The following is a 19,888-nucleotide window of genomic DNA, read 5'->3' as shown; positions in this document are numbered from 1 at the left end:
TCAAAATAAGGTAGTAACTTAGCAGGAAAATCAGTTGCTCTTGATTTCCAACCCCGCCCCCCCCCCCCCCCAAAGTAGTATACAAAATGTCTTCCCGTTTACCATTTTGGGGAACAGAATAGCTGGTGGGATGGTTATAAACACAGCAGAGTCACAAGAAAGAAAAATCTCCCTTTTTCCAGACTGTTTTCGTCCTTCGCTCAGGCTGCTCTCCTGGAAGAGCTGAATATGATTTTCACTTAAACCTTTGAAGCTTCCTAATCAGCACATTGTGGTTTGTTGACAAGGTTGAGGGCACAGAGGCAGTTCTAGATCTGTGCCACAAGTACTCCTATTCTTTTTGAGAATCAGGGAGGTAACTCCTCTTTGCAGCTGATCGGATAACCGATAACATTTCCAAGTCACCCAGTGCAGCGCACACATTTTGTACTAATTACATGCTGTGCGGATCATCATGAACTGCTTTCAGGCTTGCGTGTGCAGTTTTAACTGCTTTATGCAAAAATGTGTGATGACAGCTGCACTAAATTATGCTCGCAGAATTAAACCTAAAGTTAAAAGTAATTCCACTTCCCACTTTTCTGTAGGTTGAATCTACCCTTGAGTTCAGATAGAGAATTTTCATCCTCTGCATCACAGTAACATCTCTTGCACCATAGCACTTTATTTTCTCTAGAGGCACCTTCCAGCAATAAGGAAATGTTTAAAAAGCTATCAGAGGCATTTTGGGGCCTGCTAGAGCCCTATTGGTTTAATCCCTCTGTCTGTCTAGACACAGATCTCTCTCTTCATCTCTAGATACAGAGACATCACTCTGTTTCTCTCTTTCTTGACCCCTACCCTCATAGAGCTTAGATAGATACCCTCGTCTGCTGTAGATATGCCAACTTATATCAGGTGAGGATCTGCGCCAGAAAGAAAGTAAAAAATAAATCAGTTCAGTGTATCATTTATTGAAGATTAAACTCTCCAGTTACAATTGAGTTTCTATCCCAGGATTTAGGCCCAATAAAAGTGAATGGCCAGATCCACAGCTGGTGGAGCTTGGACGGTTTACACCAGCTGTGGATTAACCTGCAAAGCCTAGAATCACAAACTAACATTTCCTCTTTCTCTTTTTCTCCAGAGTTCAGAATAGTTTAAACTCTGCTGTTGGGAAATCTGTGGCCAGCAGAAGAAAGCTGGAACTTGCAACATGCAAGTTCGGACTTTTTTTTTTTTTTTTAATATCCCATCCTAACATCTAATTTTTGCCTCTATTAAATGGCATTTAGATACCACCTAATGTGCATCAAAACTCAAAAGGGGGGGAAGAGAAGACTTCCAAACATGGATGAAATAAATTATATACAGTTCATCCTTAAATGGCAGAGGAGTGAAATTCTTATGACTTACCACATGAAATTTCCCAAAGAGAATTAATAGTTAAATCCTTGCTGGAATCTGTAATATTATAAGCCTGTGTGTGTTAAATGACCCTAGAAGGGAATGGTGGGTGGGGGCATGCTGGGTGGGGGAGATTGAGGATTATCCCTTCCCTAGACCATTGCACCGGCTTGCATACCAGTCTAGCAAACATGGGCTGAGTTTTTAAGTGTGTCTGCAAATGTTTGTCTCACAAGGAGCCAAAAATGACAACACCAAATAAACCAGAGGGATTTCCAGTATCTCACTGATTTGATTAAAGTCTGCAATGAGTTACTTCATGTTTCTAATGGTTTATCAAGTACAGTGACTGCCCAAAATTGGGAACATCCTTCTTGTGATCCCTTGGGTCTGGACTCAGCTTTCGACTAAAACTTTTCCTTAGTTGTTTTTAAAAAACCTTTCCAGACCGGAACACAACTCTGAGCCACAGTTTGAATCTGTATTCAGATCCCGTTTCCCCAGAACTCAAGTCCCATACAATGAGGTGATGGACACTTTATGTCTAGAATAGGCAAGACACATGGCTGGATGTTTGGAGTGTTTGGATCTGGATTCATGACACAGCTTTGCCACGTGATTCGTATCAGGAGCCAAGCTTTACCAGAGTTCAGATCCTAGATACTAACGTGATGGGTGCTTTACAAATGCCTAGGAGAGCAGGATAAAGAGGGTTGTGCCGATGCAAGGCTATGATACAAGCCACTACAGAGATAGGTCATTAACAGGTTTAGATTGGGGGGGGAGGAAGGGTTTTTTTTTCTCAAAGTTCTGGCATCAAGTCTGGTACAGTTTCACATGTAAATTACATGACAGACTGCCCAGTGGAATCTCCAGGAAGAGTATCAGGAAGAGATGGGCCAGTAAAGAGATGCTCTAATCACGGTGAAATTTTGGTCCGGATTAAGCCCTCAGATGCACGAATGCAGTCCTGCAAGAGCCCATTGGATATCAGGGGGCAGAACTGGACCCATAATCCTCAGCAGCCAAAACCTTTCTGCAGTCAAAACCTTTGTCTTTGTTACATATACATTTAAATGCAGTGACATGCTTTGATGTCAACACTTAGAAACGAGGTTAGGAAAGTGGGCCAGTCAACACTGTTCCTTGTGCAGATGCTGAGATACAAAAGGTTGGGGGAAAGTATAGCTTTATGGCAAGAGCGTGATTTCCTCCATTAAAACCTTACACCCAATGCCCAGTACAGTAACACTGCTTTTGACAGTTTAATTATGCTCTGATCCCTTTAAAACAAGGCATGGGGATCCAGAAAACAACTAGTGAAAGACGATTACAGCAGCTCCGTTTGAATTCACCTGCTGTAGCTAAAAGTGCTGACAGTTGATTACACTCATTTTCTGCATCAGCCCTTGGTCTTCTGTTGTGTGCAGAACTGGCATCACTGATGTCAGTTGGTTCTGTGTACCAAGAACCCGCTCCAAAACGCGTTGTTAAAATACTGTTGATAGCTGTTTGGGGGCAGGTGGCTTCTAATTAATGTCCAGAGGCTTGGGAAGGTTAACGGACTCTGCTCACATGTGTGTGCATGTGCATGAATCACTTTGAGTCTTGATGGCTCACAGTTGCTTTCTACATCAATTCAAGATTTTCAGTGCTACCCACATATGTGATCTCACTTAACTAACTGAGAGTTGTCTAGTGAGTTATGCAAGGACGACAGCATTCACTGTCAACCCTGCAACTGATGGGCCCCTGTGACCTTGGCCAAGTCACTTAAAGGGGACACCATTGGTCTGAAATCCAATCAGTTAAAAAAAAGATAGAGAGTTTCATGTCCTACACTTGAGCCAGTGTCACCCTGACAGTTTTGGGCTTTACACTCGTGGTTTTCCTATGGGTTTTTAATGTTTGTCTCTCACTTGTTACCCAACAGAAGACATACCCAATGAGAAAGGGAAACGGGTAACAATATAAAAGAAATAGTGAGGCTGGCTGTACATAAAGTGCTGCCTAATACCCAGAATAAACAAACTGTAAAAAATATATATTTTTTTTCTCCCTGGTCTCTTTCAGTTCTACTGATCGGTGGGTGGGTGTTACTGGTAACACAAGTAGATTAAAGATTTGCCAAAAAAACCCCAAAGGTGTAGTTCTTTAAGCTAATGGAGTCCATTTAACTTCTCTGGCCCTCAGTTGACTGGAGTATGGGATGCTAACTTATTTAATGTCTTGGAAGCACTTTGAGGTCCTCTGATGAAAGGCACAAGATAGAAGTGCAGCTAGCAATTATTTGTTTTACCTTAGCACCTATGAGCTCTAGTTGAAGACCCGGCCCTCATTGTGCTGGGTGCTGTACAAACATAGAACAAAAAGATGGTCCATGCCCCAATGGACTTACAGCCCATTATTTATATTATGGGAACACCTACAGCCCCAGGCAGGATCAGAGCCTGTTATACAGCCCACTGTTCAGTTGATTCACTGGGCTTGATTCTCACATAAGGACCACTTTACACCAGGCAGGCAGCGTAAATTGTCCTTAAGGTGGTCATAACTTACATTTACAGATGTGCTGTAGCCCCGTCACGCTGGCAGAGTGGGAGTGAAAGAGGCGTGGGAATAAACAAGAATGAGGCCCATTGTATTTTGCTATTTGTTCGTTGATTATAATGGTCCAGTGAAATATTAGCTGGTGATGTCTTATGCTTGGCTGGGGTTTTTTTCCTCCCTCTAGTTACGGCATCAGCAGTGGAGCCTAGTGATGGAGAGCGTGGTTCCATCCGACCGAGGGAACTACACGTGCGTTGTAGAGAACAAATATGGCAGCATTAGGCACACTTACCAGCTAGATGTATTAGGTAAGATTTCTCTACTTCCTCTTAACTTCTGATATGCAGTCGTCATCAAGCAGCTGCTTGATGGCTTCTGTGCAATGATGATTTTGGGCTTAATCATATACCTTGTCCCCTGAAGTGACTGATGCAGGTCCATGACCACAAACCCACCTGGCACTCGTGCTCAGCGAACGTTCAAGGAGCGAATGCACTGTCCTAGACATGATGCTTCCTGCTCAGGACTGAGGCACGTTGATTGGGGCAGTGTCGGGGAAGCCTATGCTGCAGCTCCCCGGGCGTACCCCCTTTCTGTGGGTGAGCAAAGAGTTGTGTTCTCTGGGATTGCTCATCCAGTGCCTTTCATGAGCCCTAGTCCAAGCTCCTGTGCAGACACTGGTAGTGGTGCTGAAAGCTGCAGACATGTTCAGTGGGGAGAGGTGTTAAAAACAGGTTCCCCTTTTTCATTTCAGAAAGGTCACCCCACCGGCCTATCCTCCAGGCAGGACTGCCTGCCAACCAGACTGTGGTGGTAGGGAGCGATGTCGAATTCCACTGCAAGGTGTACAGTGATGCCCAGCCTCACATCCAGTGGCTGAAACACGTGGAAGTCAACGGCAGTAAATATGGATCCAATGGAACTCCCTATGTCACGGTGCTAAAGGTTGGTAGACGCCATTTGCTTCCTCATACAAGGGAGGATGAACGCCTCCTCTGTGTTGGTCTCGGTATCTCAGTGATGCCATCTGAACTGCTTAGATATTTCAAGGATTTCCAGAAATGTTACCTTCCTGGATCCCTGTTTTGTCCCATGCTAATACAGTATTGCTAGAAAGTTATGGATCCTCATGTTAATCCATAGGGGTGTGCTCTGTACTTCCATGGCAGTGAATGTGAAGACTCCCAAGTTAGCCAAGGGATAGAGGTGCCTGTTCAAAACAACCAGTCACAAAGCTTGAAGGCATAAAATTAAGGAGACCTTCTGAAAATGTACATCCATAGGGTAAAATCCTGACTCCATTGAAGTCAGTGGGGATTTTGCCATTTACTTCAGCGGGGGCAAGATTTCACCCATAATGGGCGAAGTAGATGAGATGGTTTTTATGTTCAGCCCTATTAATTTGCTGTATTACTAATACAGGTAAGGAATCTTTCTTTTGTGTTTAAAAATGTGATGCCAAATCCAGTCTTCAGTGACCTCTGTGCAAAAATCAAAGTTTGGCCCATGTTTTATACCTTGACAGTTTCACTTTTAATTAAATCTGTGCATTTCAAAAAAAAAAGAGAGAGAGAGAGAAGTGAAAAACAGTTGTGTTCTAAGCCTTGCTCTGTCAGGAACTCCATTTTCTGCCTTTTTAGGATCATGTTTTTGCAGCTAGATGAGGCTTTGGTACCTATGTTGATGAGAGACAACAATGATATCTAGTGTCATGTTAGATTAATTACAGCTAAGTATTGTCTCTGACTGTCAGAGGACATGTACAGTCATCTGCCCTATCACAGTCAGAGTTGCAATGATTACTAGCTACTGTGCTTCATTGGTGAAATTTATAGCTGGTGGTGTGGGGGAGAGGAGAGACACAGAGAGCTCAGAGCTGAGGACTGGGGTGAATACAGCACTGTGCAGGTGACATCATTATTTGACAATTTGTTAAACCACCCACAAGTGTATAGATGAGGGGGCAAATAAATGCCGTTAAGGGTAGCATTTTCAAAAGTGACTTGTAGGCCGATAGGAACTCAACTTTCATTAAAACTCAATGGGATTTGTGCTCCTAAACTCCTGTGTCACTTGTGAACATGATCTTAGGCTTCTTAGTTTATTGAGTGCATCTGAAAATTTTGCCCTAAATGTTTAGAACCAGGAAAGATACAAGTTAGAGGGGTTGGTTTTCCTTCCCCTTGTTCTTCTCAAAAATCAATCTCTGCCTGTAGCTGTACAGCGCTTACATGGAGAGTTCAGTCCAAAGATTAGGTGTTCTCATTCGTGGTGAGACAGTAAGCTTTATTTAGATATTCATAAACAAACTCGAAACTGGAATTCTAAAACACAACAAAGCCCACCCCAGCAGCATCAACAGTTCAACACCACAGGTCCTAGGGGGGAAAGTATTGTTTAAATCACATCATCTGTGCGTTCCAAGTTTCCCTTATATAATTGTTCCAGTGTTTATAGGGGAAGGATAATGAGAGTAATCTGAGCAGATAGGATATCTTTTTTTTTTCTTTTTTCTTTTTAAACTATCTTTAAGTGGCACACGAAGTCAGAACATTTGGCTGTAAAAGTCCCTTTTTACAGTAAAATATCACAAGCATGTCATTTAAAGTAATGTCCCGTCCCCCCCCCATTTTTTTCTGGAAGCAGGATAGGAAAGTGTCTTGAACAGCTGTGCAACGGTTTGAGCCCAAACTGAAACTGTCAGAACTTATCTGATTATGTACACTAGCCTGGATAAATACCGTGGGTAAGCAAATGGGTGTGAGAGTCATGACACTTGTGCGGACTGTGTTGTAATGAATGATATGCTGTCAGGTGAAATTTGACCTAAAATGGAGGAAAAACCCCATGTTTACATACATGTGTGCATACACATACCCCAATTTTAACATATAACCATTCCACAGTGTTTGCACCCTAAATAACACCACATGGTGCTAGTGCCTGAGAACAAGGATGTGACCATGAGCCTGATTCTCTTCTCACGCCTCATACCAGCGACATTAAAGCAGTTACTCCTCATCCAAGCCCAGATTCAGGAAAGCATCCCTAGATGGCAAAGTACTTAAGTCCCACTGAAGCCTAAAACTAAGCATGTGCTAAGTACTCTGCTGAATAGGAATGAATTTGAGCATGTGCTTAAGTGTTTTCTTGAATGGGGCCTTCCAGTGTTCTGAGAGAATACGGCCCAGCGACAGCAAACAAAACTAAAACCAACCGGTCCATTTTCCTGGATTGAGCAAATGCAAAAAGAAAACCGTGTAAACCATAAAAAGTGTATTACTTTTAAAACTCTTCGCAGTTTACTGCGGTGCTATATGTAAGTACATTTAAAATTCATAGGACTCACTGGAGTTAGTCCAGATTTGCAGTTGTATCTGAGAACAGAACTTGGCCCTTGATTGTCAACCCGACGATGTCCCTTTTACATAGCAGATCCAGCATATTGTCAGTTTCAAGGCACACTTTTTTCCTACATGTGAAGTTAAAGAATGATCAGGCTGTATGTACAGTACTGTAACTCAGCCAGTTACATGATAATGGAAGCCAGGGACCCTGGAAATCATTACCCAGATTGAACTCACACATTGGAAGAAACGGTGGGAGACTGTTCTTCAGTATTTGGCACCACGAGTTGATAAAACTTGTTGTTTTTCTGGCTGTGCATAAAGATTTGCTTAAAATATGCATGTATTAATTTCCCAGTGATTTCACAGCAAAGTACCAAGTGCTGTGTCACATGCCACTTGGTATAGTCCCCTATGTGGTCCTTACAGAACAAACCGCTGCTACCTCTGGAAGTTCACAAAGTTGTGCAAACAGCAGATTGTGTCACAAACCCAGGCTCCTACTCTGCTGTGGCAAAGAATTATACATATAAATAGTGTTTAAAAATTAAACACTGAGCAGCAGAGGAGTTAGATTATTAGAACTGCCAAATGCCTTCTCCTCTTTGGACGGAGTGAGCTATGCCTTCTTAAAGGTGTGAGCACAGGCAGGCGTTTGGAAACAGAAGTTTGATTTTATTTTTATTTAATGGAAGCAGCACACGTATCCTTGCTACCTCTGATTAATTGTGACTGCATCTGGTTGTGTTCACGCTGGTTTATGGCTTCGGGGTTCAGAGTGTTTCCATTTCAGGACGCATCATTGTGCTCAAATACTGGGCTTTGGTTTGGTTTTGTCAGTCTCGTCTTTGTATGGGTTATTTTTAAAATGCTAAAGATAAGGCAAAGTGCTAATATCTTGGAGCTGAATTGCCCCTTCCCTTTGGAGCGTCCCCCACATTATTCTGTTACGGAGCAGGGTTTGTTCTGCCCCTGAGGGAGGAGACAGTGGCTCCGATCTCAGTCCCTAGCAGTGCGGCTCTGCTGGAGTCATGCTACCAAGATCTCCCATGGCCATGGTTGCCTTAAAAGGGATTCCTGGCTATAAGTCTCTCCAGTGCAATCTCCACCGGGTTGGAGGGACGTGATGCACTTCCATGAGGCTGCCCAGTCTCCAGATTCCAGGCAAATCCCTAGTCCAGCAGAGGGGCTTCTGCGGATTCCAGAATATGGGTTGGATGGCACACTGGAAGCGGCTGAGGCCCCTTTCGTGCAGGAGGGAAGGAAGAGCTGCATGTCAGGATTTCCCTCTGCATGTGGCTCTGGGGGAGCACAGTCTCTCCTGATCATTAAATTTAATGCTACACTTTAATCCGTTCTGAAATTGCTTAACAAAACCAAACTGCCATCTGGATCAGTTACCACAAAGCTGGGCCTAATCTGCGAACAAAAAGAATTCTGTAGAACACAGGAGGAATTAGCAGGATGCGCCGAGGAATGTCATCCATGTGCCAGTCAGGGGGACTGAAAACTCCTCGTTCCAGTCTCCAGCAAGGGATGGTGTTAGCCCAGGATAAACTGTACCCTCGCGATCAATACACAGAGAGTTTAATTATAAATAATGAAGCAGTAGCAAGGAAACTTGCTTGCTCGTCGATTTAAAGATGGATTCAAACAAACTTTGCGAAGTGTGAATATCAGCAATGAGATGGGGCCTGAAACTGCAAAGTCCACATCAGAATTTGAACTCTAGGCTCATCTGGAATGAGCTTAAGTTCCTAATTATGGAGCTGATCCTGCAGTTCTTTTTGCGGAATCAGACCCGAACGTTGTGGCTGTAGACTGGGTCAGGCAGGGGAATAACACAGCGCTATCACTTCATTTTATCTTCCAGAATTGAAAGGGGTATTTTTCTAGCCTTTCAGGCATGTGTTGAGACCATCCAACAGGGTTGCACAGTTTCAGACAAAAGAAAAACAAGTGTTTAGAAACAAACCTATGTGCCATTGCAGCAGCTTGGAAGACAAGAAATAAAACCCCGTTTAATGGTCTGAAGTTGGATTGATTTATATGTACCACTTTATTTAGTAAAGAAGAGTCTCCTATGTGAAGTGGAAAAAGTTACAGCTAATTTCTGAAAGGCAAAGTCAGCAGTCGGCTTCAGACTGCCACTGCTTATATTTTGTCTCCAGATTCTATTTTGGAATCCTGATAATTGAAACAGTATTTGCCGAGTTGGGTTGCAAACACAAATCTCCATGTAAGCCCTTTTCCTGCTGCTTCAGTCTACAGCGTTATTAAGAAACCATAGAATCTTTGGCTTCCTGGCTGCTGTTAGATGCAGAACAGGGTAATTATCTTTTTAAAAGAAAGATTATGTTTGCCTTTTAATTGGAGAAGCACCAGTAAAAGGAGAGGAGTGAACTTGTGCGCTGTTAGTGGGCCACATCCAGGTCACTTTGCTCACTCAAGTCTTCAGTAGTTCTCCTCACGTGAGTAAGGTGAGCAGAAATTAAAGTATAAAATGGTCATGCTCAATCAGTCCTAAGCTAACATAGCTTCGATGGAGGTATTGTTTGGTTTACTGAAGTTCAGGTTTCTGTCTGTTCCTGCAGTCTTGGATCAGTAAAAACGCTGAAGCCGATGCTAACCTAAATCTGTTCAATGTGACAGAACAAGATGAAGGAGAATATCTGTGTAGAGCCAACAATTTCGTAGGCATAGCCGAAAAACCATTTTGGCTCCACATTCGCAAACCAAAACCAGGTAAACTATAGACTCTGTCCCAAGGCCCTAGCAACTGCAAGAATGAGCTTTAACATTTTAAGACGCTAGTGATTAAAATGACTATTCATTTTGTATTAAACCCTGTCAACTGATGCTGAATGGCTTTACCTTATTTCCTTGCTAATTATTTTGAAAGAATTAAATGCCTGTACATCAATTGCAATGGAAAAATTCCCACAATAAAATGACTGTCAAATTTTGCTATCAGCTTTTTCTGCTCGTATTCCTTTCTCTTCCTAACAGCTGAGTGCTGATAACAGGATTGCATGCTAATGACCTTTGATGTTCGAAGCTCTAAGAAATCAAATTCACTTGAAGATTTTTGCCCATATTAGTATAGTCAGTAACCAGACTTTTTCCTTTCCAATAGTTATTCACAATTAACATTGGTATTAGATCATGCAGGCAAACACATAAGTAGAGAACAGCAGAGTCCAGTCAGTCCCTGGTTTAACTCTGTTGGTTTACACTCCAGAAGGATTTTGCCTGAGTCTTGAAAATTTTCAACTAATTATAAAGTGAGAGGCAAGTCAGCCAGTCTATGTCCCTGATAATGTAGGAATGTTCCCTAAAGGGCGCTTTCTAATGATGATCCAGAATTACATTTTCGCATCAAGAGCTGTATTATTAATAGATAAGCTTTTGGTGTTGAAATTGACATTAAAAATGTCCTCCTGATTGAATATTTTTCTTTATTAAGTCACCATTTATCTGGTCAACACTTTACTCTTTCCTCTCTACATCTCTTCTTTCTCTTTTTCTTACAAGCTCTGCTTTTTTCCCCCCACACTCACCCTGCTAACCAACAGTCAGTCCTATTGTGGGGGCAGTTTTTCCTTTTGATGCTTTTGCTTGCATGCTTCATTAGTGGGACAGAGTAAGAGCCTGGTGAAGGGAATCTTTTGCTTTTACTACAGGTTGCAAACGGGAATGAATAAATAAATGTGGAAGATGGGCCACTGAAAACAAACAAACAAAAAAAATCTTCATCTGCTTTGGAAATTTGCCTGTAAATCCGTGTGGTGTCCTCAAACTTGCTGGGAATGTGGCTTATCCTCTGTTTTTCCTCTTTCTATATATGTGTATTTTTTTTCCTCTGTAGACGGCAGGTGTTAACACAACGGATAAGGAGCTAGAAATTCTGTACTTGCGAAATGTTACTTTTGAGGATGCAGGGGAATATACTTGTCTCGCTGGGAATTCTATTGGGTTTTCACATCATTCTGCTTGGCTGACGGTTCTACCAGGTATTTCCTTCTGCGCTGTCCCCTTTCTTTCCTCTTGGTGATGCTTCAGTGTTCAATTTAGAAATGCCAAGTTTCTGCAAACTCTACATTACATGGAGCAGTGAGTTTTGATCTTTAGTCGACTTCTCTGCAGAAAGAACTCTCCTCTCCAGTTTGCTGTGCAGATCTCTAATCCAAACTGTGGTTGCATGTTAAATACTGACATGTTTCATGTGTTATCTGAGGCTCACAAAGCACTTTAGAGATCATAATGATCTGAACATCTCAAGATCCCTTTGATTTAGGCATGGAGTATTATTCATACTTCAAGATAATTTCTCAGCCTGCTCATCTATAAATGGAAGATCACTGTGAGAGTCACTTGTAGAGATGGAGGTACAGAACCCAGGAGTCCTGGCTCCCAGGCACTGCTGGGCTGCTTTTCAGAGGTACTAATGCCCTGAGCACCAACTGAAGGGAATGGAAGCTATGTAGGCTTGAAAATGGAGGCTGAGATGACCACATCTTGTGCTCATTCAATGTGCAAGAGTTACATTGGCATAGGACAAGTTCAGAACATGCACTAGAGAGATCTGCACTGCTGATGAGAGAGCCTGCACTATCCCACGCCCTGAAAGCTGGCCTTGTGTTAAAATGCATGAACGCCTCGTGTGTGGGCTGGGCTGCTTGGGGAAGGTGCAGTCCTTCCTCGGGCAGCATTCCCCCTGAAGCTGATGGGGGTTCTGCCCCAGAACGGTTGCAGAAGCAGACCCAAATTCAGCCTTTGCTTTTTATGTAATACTCATTTTAATAGTCCATTGAATGGGCAGCAAATTTTATTCTCTCAAATTCCCTGGTTATAAAACACGTTTTGAGCCTCCCTACCACCACCACTGTTGGTAGCCCGTGCGAACGGACGTGCCCCAGAACATTTTTCTGAACCAGAAACTTTGGCATTTCTAAACCCTGACGTTAACTGAATTGGTGATTTTTTTTTTTTCATATTAATTGCCATTTTTAGGGGTCAGAGTGTCTCCTCAAAGACGAGCCTTGAGGCAAGTGGGATCTGCTGGTTCTTCTCTCTCTAAAATGGCTGGTGTCTGATTCTGTTTCCGCTTCTGCCATCCCCTTGATTAAAAAAAACATTTCTGTTGGTTTACGTTCGGAGGTTTATATTATTATAAGAATCTGCCTAGATCGTATCATCAAATTGTTGCATTGGTTTTAAAATGTATGAACTCATAACATATTAAAAAAGAGAGAGAAAGAAAAAAAAGCCCGGCTAAAGTGGAACTTTATAGTGAACTCGGATGCAAGGAAGTTCCAGGTGTAGCAAACTGGAATGTGGGCTCCAGACTGCACCAACGATTAGAGAGATGCAGATTGTAGTCAGTCTGCGGTGACTAGGGTGACCAGACAGCAAGTGTGAAAAATCAGGACAAGGGGTGGGGGGTAATAGGCACCTATCTAAGATAGAGATCCCAAAATCGGGACTGTCCCTATAAAATCGGGACATCTGGTCACCGTAGTAGTGACCCTTCCACTTTCAGCAAAGGGAGAAAAGGGGATCAGAGACTTCAGAGCTTTGAACCTTGGGGTGTGATCAAACGCAGCAGAACCATCCCAACAGTATTTCATAGCATCTATACTCCCGGCCCTTTGGGTATAGGGCCTTATCCTGTGAGGTCCCTCAACTGCTTCTGACTTCACTGGGGGTTAGCAGAGCTCTGCTCCTGCCAGGGTCAGCCCCTGTACAAAGGTTCTCTGCTCATCTGGTAAGCTGGCTCACAGCCATGTAGCTTGCCGCACAGTGTGTATGTGTATATGTAGACGATAGCCATGCCCTGTTTATGGGTAGAACCCCCGTTTTTTGCATTGCCACATTCCTTCAAGGACACAGCCACTGAGAGCCTGATCCAAAGTCCAATAAAGTCAGTGGAACGACTCCCATTGAAATCAATAGGCTTTGGGGTGGAGCTTGAGTGGTTCCATATCCCCTTTGCCCATGAAGAAGTAGAGTTCCCCCATGAGTTTTCTTCACTACTGCGCCCACAAGTACAGCTGCCTGGCTGCTTTCAAGTCACGTGCAACCAGCTCAGCATTTAGCCCAGAGTGAAGTGACTGTGTGAAAGAAAATAGTGATTTCACTATAAGGCGTTCCACTGCTGATTAAAGAACCATTGGGCATCCTCTTTCTGTTAGTATGATTTTGGTTTTGCTTTGACCCCTTGTAAATTCAGAAGTGCCTGGACTGAAGGGAGCAGATGGGGAATCAGTCTTGATTTGTGCTTTGCTTGAGGAGGGGTTGCAGGATTGAGCTCTGAGTGCATAATGCTAATTATGTTATAGCCATCAAAATGATTGGGCTCATGACTGTTCAGTGGGCCTACGGGAAGTTCTGACCTTCTGGAATCCTGAGGTGGGATTTTTGCTAAAATAATTGGGATAATCTGTCCTTTTACTTGTCCAAACAAAATATGTACATCGTGAATTATAATATATTAATGTATAATTAAGCCAAGTTTCCCATTTATCCTCACCCAAGTATCACATTTTTAACCTCACTGTACTTTGGAGACAGGCGTGATTCAGGTGGGATAAACTGAAATCTTAGCTTGAGTTGTCATATTAATCCCTTGTCTGGGGCACATCTGTTGCCAGCACTGGGGTCAAAACCGATGAGTGAAATAGAGGAAGGGCCCAATCCTGCATTGTTTGCAAAAGCAAAACACCCGTTGTAGGCATTCAGAGCTCTGGGTTTGGGAGGGCTCCTGGGTCAAGTCCAACGGGGTTACGCATATACAAAGATGTGTCCAACCTAGGCCTGATCCAACTCCCACTGAAGTCAACGGGAGGATTCCCATTGGTGACAGTGAGCTTTTGCTCAGGTCCTACCTGAATTTCTCACACTGCATGTGTACATGTTGGCTGCTGTCGCCTGTCCTCGCTCCTCACTTCTGTCTCTTGTTACTCTACAGAGCTAGTGGAGATGGATGATTCTGGCTCCGTTTATGCTGGCATCCTCAGCTATGGGACTGGCTTCGTTCTCTTCATCCTGGTGGTTGTCATCGTGATTATCTGTAGGATGAAAATGCCCAACAAAAAAGCCATGAACACCCCCACTGTACAGAAAGTCTCCAAATTTCCTCTCAAGAGACAGGTAACAGAAAGTAGATACAAGATTCCTATCCCCCCTATAGCCCCAGCCTACCTTTACATTTCATTTCTATGTTAGGAACCTGACCCTGTGTTTCTTACTCAGGCAAAAATCCCATTAATGTCAGCAGGGCCTTTGTCTGAATAAGGGTCAGGCACCGTGTCTCAGTTTGTTTCACTTATTCGTTTATTTTTTTCAGTGAAAACGTAGTGTGTGCCAGTTAACTCTTTTTAGTTTGCAATTATTGTTTGTCAGAGGCCAGCAATTTCACAGAGACCTGTGCTTACCTAGGACTAATAAAACAGACCTTTAAACCAGCCCTGCTGGCCACACGTAACATCATCCTGGGGAAAATTGACCTTCCAGAGAATAGTCTACCATCCTGCTCCCCTAGCCAGCGTGAAGGGGAGGAGTGGGAGAAGAAGTGTATTCTTGGACGTGTTCCCACTGAAGTCGCTAGCAAAACTTCCACTGATTTCTGTGGGTCCAGGATTGGGCCTTCTTTCTGCAAGGGACAATGATGGCACTCTGTACCATAAAAATCCCATCCAGTCGTGCATCAGTTACTGGCACTGCCGAGCAGTAAACATAGGAATTAAAAAGGACTGCAAACCCTGCTGATTCAGCCTCTCTGGCTGTAAACTGTTGGCTTTTACAGGACTGGGAATGGAAAGCTGGGACTGACTACACGGACACAAACATGCCCCATGTATATGGGCCAGAACTTCAGCTGGTATAAACTGATGTAGCTGGTGTAAATCAATGGAGTCCTGGGTTCAATGAGGCCACTCTGGTTTACACTGGCTAAGGATCTGGCTTTGCATGTCTAGATATATACACTCCCATAATGTGAGACTGATCTTTTTAATTTCTAGGTTACGATTTATTGTAAGTCTTCAATAAACAAAGATTAGTTCAAACTGATTTTCTTGGCTGGATCCTTTTCAAGCACGTCTGCAGGTATCTGACACAGAGGCAGTTGGCAATAACATTTTATTTGCTCTATTCAAGCAGGTGTCATTGGAGTCTAACTCTTCCATGAATTCCAATACCCCGCTGGTCAGAATCACCCGCCTCTCATCCAGCGATGGGCCAATGCTAGCGAATGTCTCGGAGCTCGAACTGCCTGCTGATCCCAAGTGGGAATTAACGAGATCTCGGTGAGTCAAACCCACACGCTGAATATACGTGTCACTCTTCTGTCTTCATTCCACTTCTCAGCACAATCACACATATTAATTCATTTGTTTGTGTCTGTCACTTCAGCCTGACTCTGGGGAAACCTCTGGGTGAAGGTTGTTTTGGTCAAGTGGTGATGGCAGAAGCGATTGGGATCGATAAGGACAAACCAAACAAGGCCATCACTGTAGCTGTCAAGATGTTAAAAGGTACAGAGAACAGCACCATGAAGGAATGGCAGGAGGTGGGGCTGTTAGAGAGGCATTTGCCCTTGGCATTTATCTTGGTTTGGGGTTTGTTTTTTATTTTAAAAATATGACTACATAAGAAGAGCAAACCTAAGGCCAAATTCTCCCTTTGGCTTCCATAACCGATGCTTGTTTCCACAGGTTCGTGTTAGGGTGGGTCACAGGAAGTGATAAGTGTTACGTTAAGGATAGCTAAGTGGATACAGCATTGGACTTGGCCACAGGAGACCTGGGTTCAGTTCCTAACTCAGCCCCAAATTTCCTGTATGACGTTGGACAAGTCACTTTATCTACCCTTTATCTGAGCACCCTGCCTTTTAAAATAGGGATAATGCTTCCCTATCTCCCAGGGATATTGAGTATAAAATCCATTCAGGATTGTAAAGTGCTCATCTACCTGGGGGATGAGGGCCGTATAAGCACTTCAGTAGATCTTCATATCAAATTGAACCCTGGCCAAGCTCCCTGAGGTTACATCTCAACAGTTTAAGAAGAGGCAAAACAACAAGGTTGGTTGGGCTCCTCCAGATTCTCCTCTTTTCCCTGCCTAAAGCACAGAATCTGCAGTAACTTGACTAGTTTTCCCCTCCATGCTGTGGAAAATATCTGGTGGGGAGTGGCATGGCTAAGCCAAAGCAAGGAGTGCTGAGGTTCTGCACTGTGTTAATACTAGCACCAGCTGAAACGTTTTTCTAATGAAAAATTTTTCCGTGAGAAAGTGGGGTTTGACAAAACCTCGTCAGTCAATTTTGATGAAACTTTTTTTTTGATGGGGAACATTTCGGTATTGCCAGACGGAAACATTTTGATGTTTTGTGTTTTGGTTTCATTTTGGAAACTGAATTATTCGGGGGGCTTTTACCATTTTTCCATTCTTTGTAACTGGTTTTTCTAACTGGAGAAAGTTGGAAACAGTAAAAGGTATGAAAATTGTTTTTCACCCATTTTATCGTATCTTTTACCGGCCCCTGATTCTTTCCAGTACGAAAAAAAATGGGGGAAAGTTTGTATGTATGTATGTAAAAAGGAGGGGTAGAATGGAGGTGAAGCCCCAAAAATCCTAAAACAGAAATCGGCAACCCAATTTTTTTTTCAGTTTCTAAACATCCAAACAAAACACACAATGTTTTATTTCCCTATCAACATTTTTCAGAACTTTTTGTTTGGCAACAAGTTTTGATGTTTAAGTTTTCACCCCGATTTGGAACACTGGAATAAATTGCCTAGGGAGGTGGTGGAATCTCCATCATTGGGGATTTTTAAGAGTAGGACAAACACCTGTCAGGGATGGTCTAGATAATACTTAGTCCTGCCCTGAGTGCAGGGGACTGGACTAGATGACCTCTCGAGATCCCTTCCAGTTCTGTGATTCTATGATTAACATTTCCCACAGGATAAAAATTTCATTTCCTGACCAGCTTTCATAAATGCTCAGCTGGTCAGATGGCCAGCCTCCATTCACTGAGTGTATAACATATTGTATAGTACTAATGCACTCTAGTTATGCTTTTACTTTCTAGACTGTAAGAAATGCCTATTCCCTTCCTAACCGTTTCTTTCTCTCTCCCCCCCCCCCCCCGTCTTCTCCAGATGACGCTACTGATAAGGACCTTTCTGACCTGGTGTCCGAAATGGAAATGATGAAAATGATTGGGAAACACAAAAATATCATTAACCTCCTAGGCGCCTGCACACAGGATGGTATGTTTCGGAGAAAGCTCTATGCTACCATCGTACTTCATGATTTCAGTGGTAAACAGTCCCATTCTGCTCTGTGATGCACATCGTACTAGCTCAGCCTTGTGTGCACACAGTTGCTCTTCCATACCTCTACTGCAGGTTCCTGGCCCAGCAAGCATCGGGGTTTCCCCCCTGTAATGTAATATTGTGCTCCTGGAGCCTCTTATTTAGGTTGTGTCGAGGCCAGGAGGATTTTACCCTTTCCTCATGCATCTGAATTGGCCACAAGATTAATTGTGTGCACAGACATAACTAACTGTGCTTTGCTCAGTGAGAAGTTGGGTGGCTTTTTGATACTGGAGCAAATATATGGTGTTAGGAAGGTCTCTACTTGTTATCAATACTGGTTCTTATTTTGTTTTTCAAATGCTTTTCCTTAGTGTCCTTCCCCTTTTTTGGGGGAAAAAAAAGGAGCTGGAAGCGGAGAGATTTGGTGGTTTGACTGTCATTTATTATTATTTACTCACTGAATGCCCAAAATATGCTGGGCAAGACTCGTGATTAGAGCTTTGGCTTTGAGTCCCAACTCTGTGGGTTTAGGCAAGTCACATAATACCATCTATGTCTAAGCCTCCCCAGCCATCAAACAGAAAGGATAATGCTCACCCACAGGGCAGTTAGGCGGGTGAGTTAATGTTTGTGAACGGCTCTGAAGAGATGTTTGTCAGAGGCCACTTGGCTAGGGAACCTGACTGGAAGTCAAGAGACCTGAGTGCTATTCCTGTCTAACTTTCTGAAGTACTTTGGTGGCCCTCAATACTATAGTATCTGAGCACCTCATCGTCTTTAATTCATTTATCCCCAGAAACTGTGTGGTAGGGAAGTTCACAGATGGGGAACTGAGGCACAGAGACAAAGTGACTCTCCCAGGGTCACACAAGAACTTTGAGGCAGAGCTGGGGCTTGAATTTGCGTTTACTAGGCTAGTGTTCTAACCACTGGCCCATCCTTCCTCTTCAGTGCTACATTTGCTGCTGATTTGTCATGTGACTTTGTGTAACGTCACCTGACCTCCTCATTCCCTTTCAGTAAAATGAGGCTAGTGACACTCACTCCGTGTTGCAAGGCGCTTTGTAATTATGATATAACAGCCAGGCTGTGACTGTTCTTTGTTGGCAGGCCCACTTTACGTTCTGGTAGAATATGCTTCAAAAGGGAACTTGCGGGAATATCTCAGGGCTCGTCGGCCACCCGGCATGGACTATTCATTCGACACCTGCAAGCTGCCAGAAGAGCAGTTAACATTTAAAGATTTAGTCTCGTGTGCCTACCAGGTGGCCCGTGGCATGGAGTATTTGGCATCTCAGAAAGTGAGTTGGGAGACTTGGAGTCTGTTGTTTATCACATACGTAAATATACATGTCGTGCCATAGGTGTGCAAAGTGCATTGCTGGCAAATAAATGACTGGGTTCTGCCTTTAAGAGCCTACAAGTACAGGAGTTATTTTTTTCAGTAAGAAATGCATTGCTACTTGCAAAGCAGCTCTGTTTAGAGACCTAGAAGTCCATTTGTGTATTATCACATCATAGAATTATAGGATATCAGGGCTGGAAGGGACCTCAGGAGGTCATCTAGTCCAGCCCCCTGCTCAAAGGGACTAATCCTGCAGGACCAATCCCCAGTTTTTGCCCCAGATCCCTAAATGGCCCCCTCAGGGATTGAACTCACAACCCTGGGTTTAGCAGGCCAATGGTCAAACCAGTGAGCTATCTCGCTCACAAATGGGACGGGGGTGGGGGGGACTTAGCTGGGTGCCGCTTTGCTGTAATCAACAATCCACCAGTAAGTGTATGAACACTATGGCAATACATGGACGCTGCAGAGTCCGTATGAAAGGCAGACCTCAGTTGCGTGTTTTCAGTGAGCAAACACAAAGGTCACACAACAGAAACCTCTAAATACAGAGTTAATTGACTTTCAGATGTCCGATCCTCAGTCAATCTCAGCCACTATCCAAGGGTGGCCACGGTCAGATTTAGAGCCATGCTGAGCTGTATGCTGCATCTTGGTGGTGTCAGCATGACAGCAAAATTGAAAGTCACTTTGAGAGGTAATCTCATCTCAGACAATAGAATCAGGAGCCTCTGTAGCCCCTTTTCAGTAATGCTGAAAGTGCAGAGCATCAAGGCTGAGGCAGAGACCCAGCCTGTGCCAAACATTCGTTTGTTAGAAGAGCTGTATCTCTGTTAAGTTACCAGGTGATCATAGACTCCCTTGGAGTTGCCCAGCAAAGGATTTGGCCTATTCATAACAAGACCTGACACTTAGAGCTATCCATGGGCTCCAAA

At 43.5% G+C, this 19,888-nt stretch overlaps 1 protein-coding gene across 11 annotated transcripts in view; it reads left to right on the top strand.

Annotated features, from left to right (window-relative positions):
• The window catches only part of FGFR3 (fibroblast growth factor receptor 3), a 77,138-nt gene that overhangs the window by 48,118 nt on the left and 9,132 nt on the right, over positions 1 to 19,888 (top strand). For 2 of the 11 annotated variants that reach the window (XM_043544816.1, XM_037898233.2), the window contains exons 6-13: positions 4,121 to 4,244; positions 4,691 to 4,881; positions 11,152 to 11,296; positions 14,254 to 14,435; positions 15,447 to 15,592; positions 15,699 to 15,820; positions 17,450 to 17,560; positions 18,719 to 18,909. In XM_043544816.1, the coding sequence (XP_043400751.1) occupies positions 4,121 to 4,244; positions 4,691 to 4,881; positions 11,152 to 11,296; positions 14,254 to 14,435; positions 15,447 to 15,592; positions 15,699 to 15,820; positions 17,450 to 17,560; positions 18,719 to 18,909 (1,212 nt within the window). Of the gene's footprint in view, positions 1 to 4,120; positions 4,245 to 4,690; positions 4,882 to 9,877; positions 10,029 to 11,151; positions 11,297 to 14,253; positions 14,442 to 15,443; positions 15,593 to 15,698; positions 15,821 to 17,449; positions 17,561 to 18,718; positions 18,910 to 19,888 lie in introns of all 11 variants that reach the window. The other 9 variants (XM_037898232.2, XM_043544814.1, XM_037898230.2 and 6 more) reach the window with 5 other exon arrangements.

Source organism: Chelonia mydas, chromosome 4, assembly GCF_015237465.2.
Source record: "Chelonia mydas isolate rCheMyd1 chromosome 4, rCheMyd1.pri.v2, whole genome shotgun sequence".
Taxonomy (NCBI): Eukaryota; Metazoa; Chordata; order Testudines; family Cheloniidae; genus Chelonia; species Chelonia mydas.
Note: the sequence above shows the minus strand (reverse complement) of the source record. Positions and strands in the feature narration are given on the sequence as shown.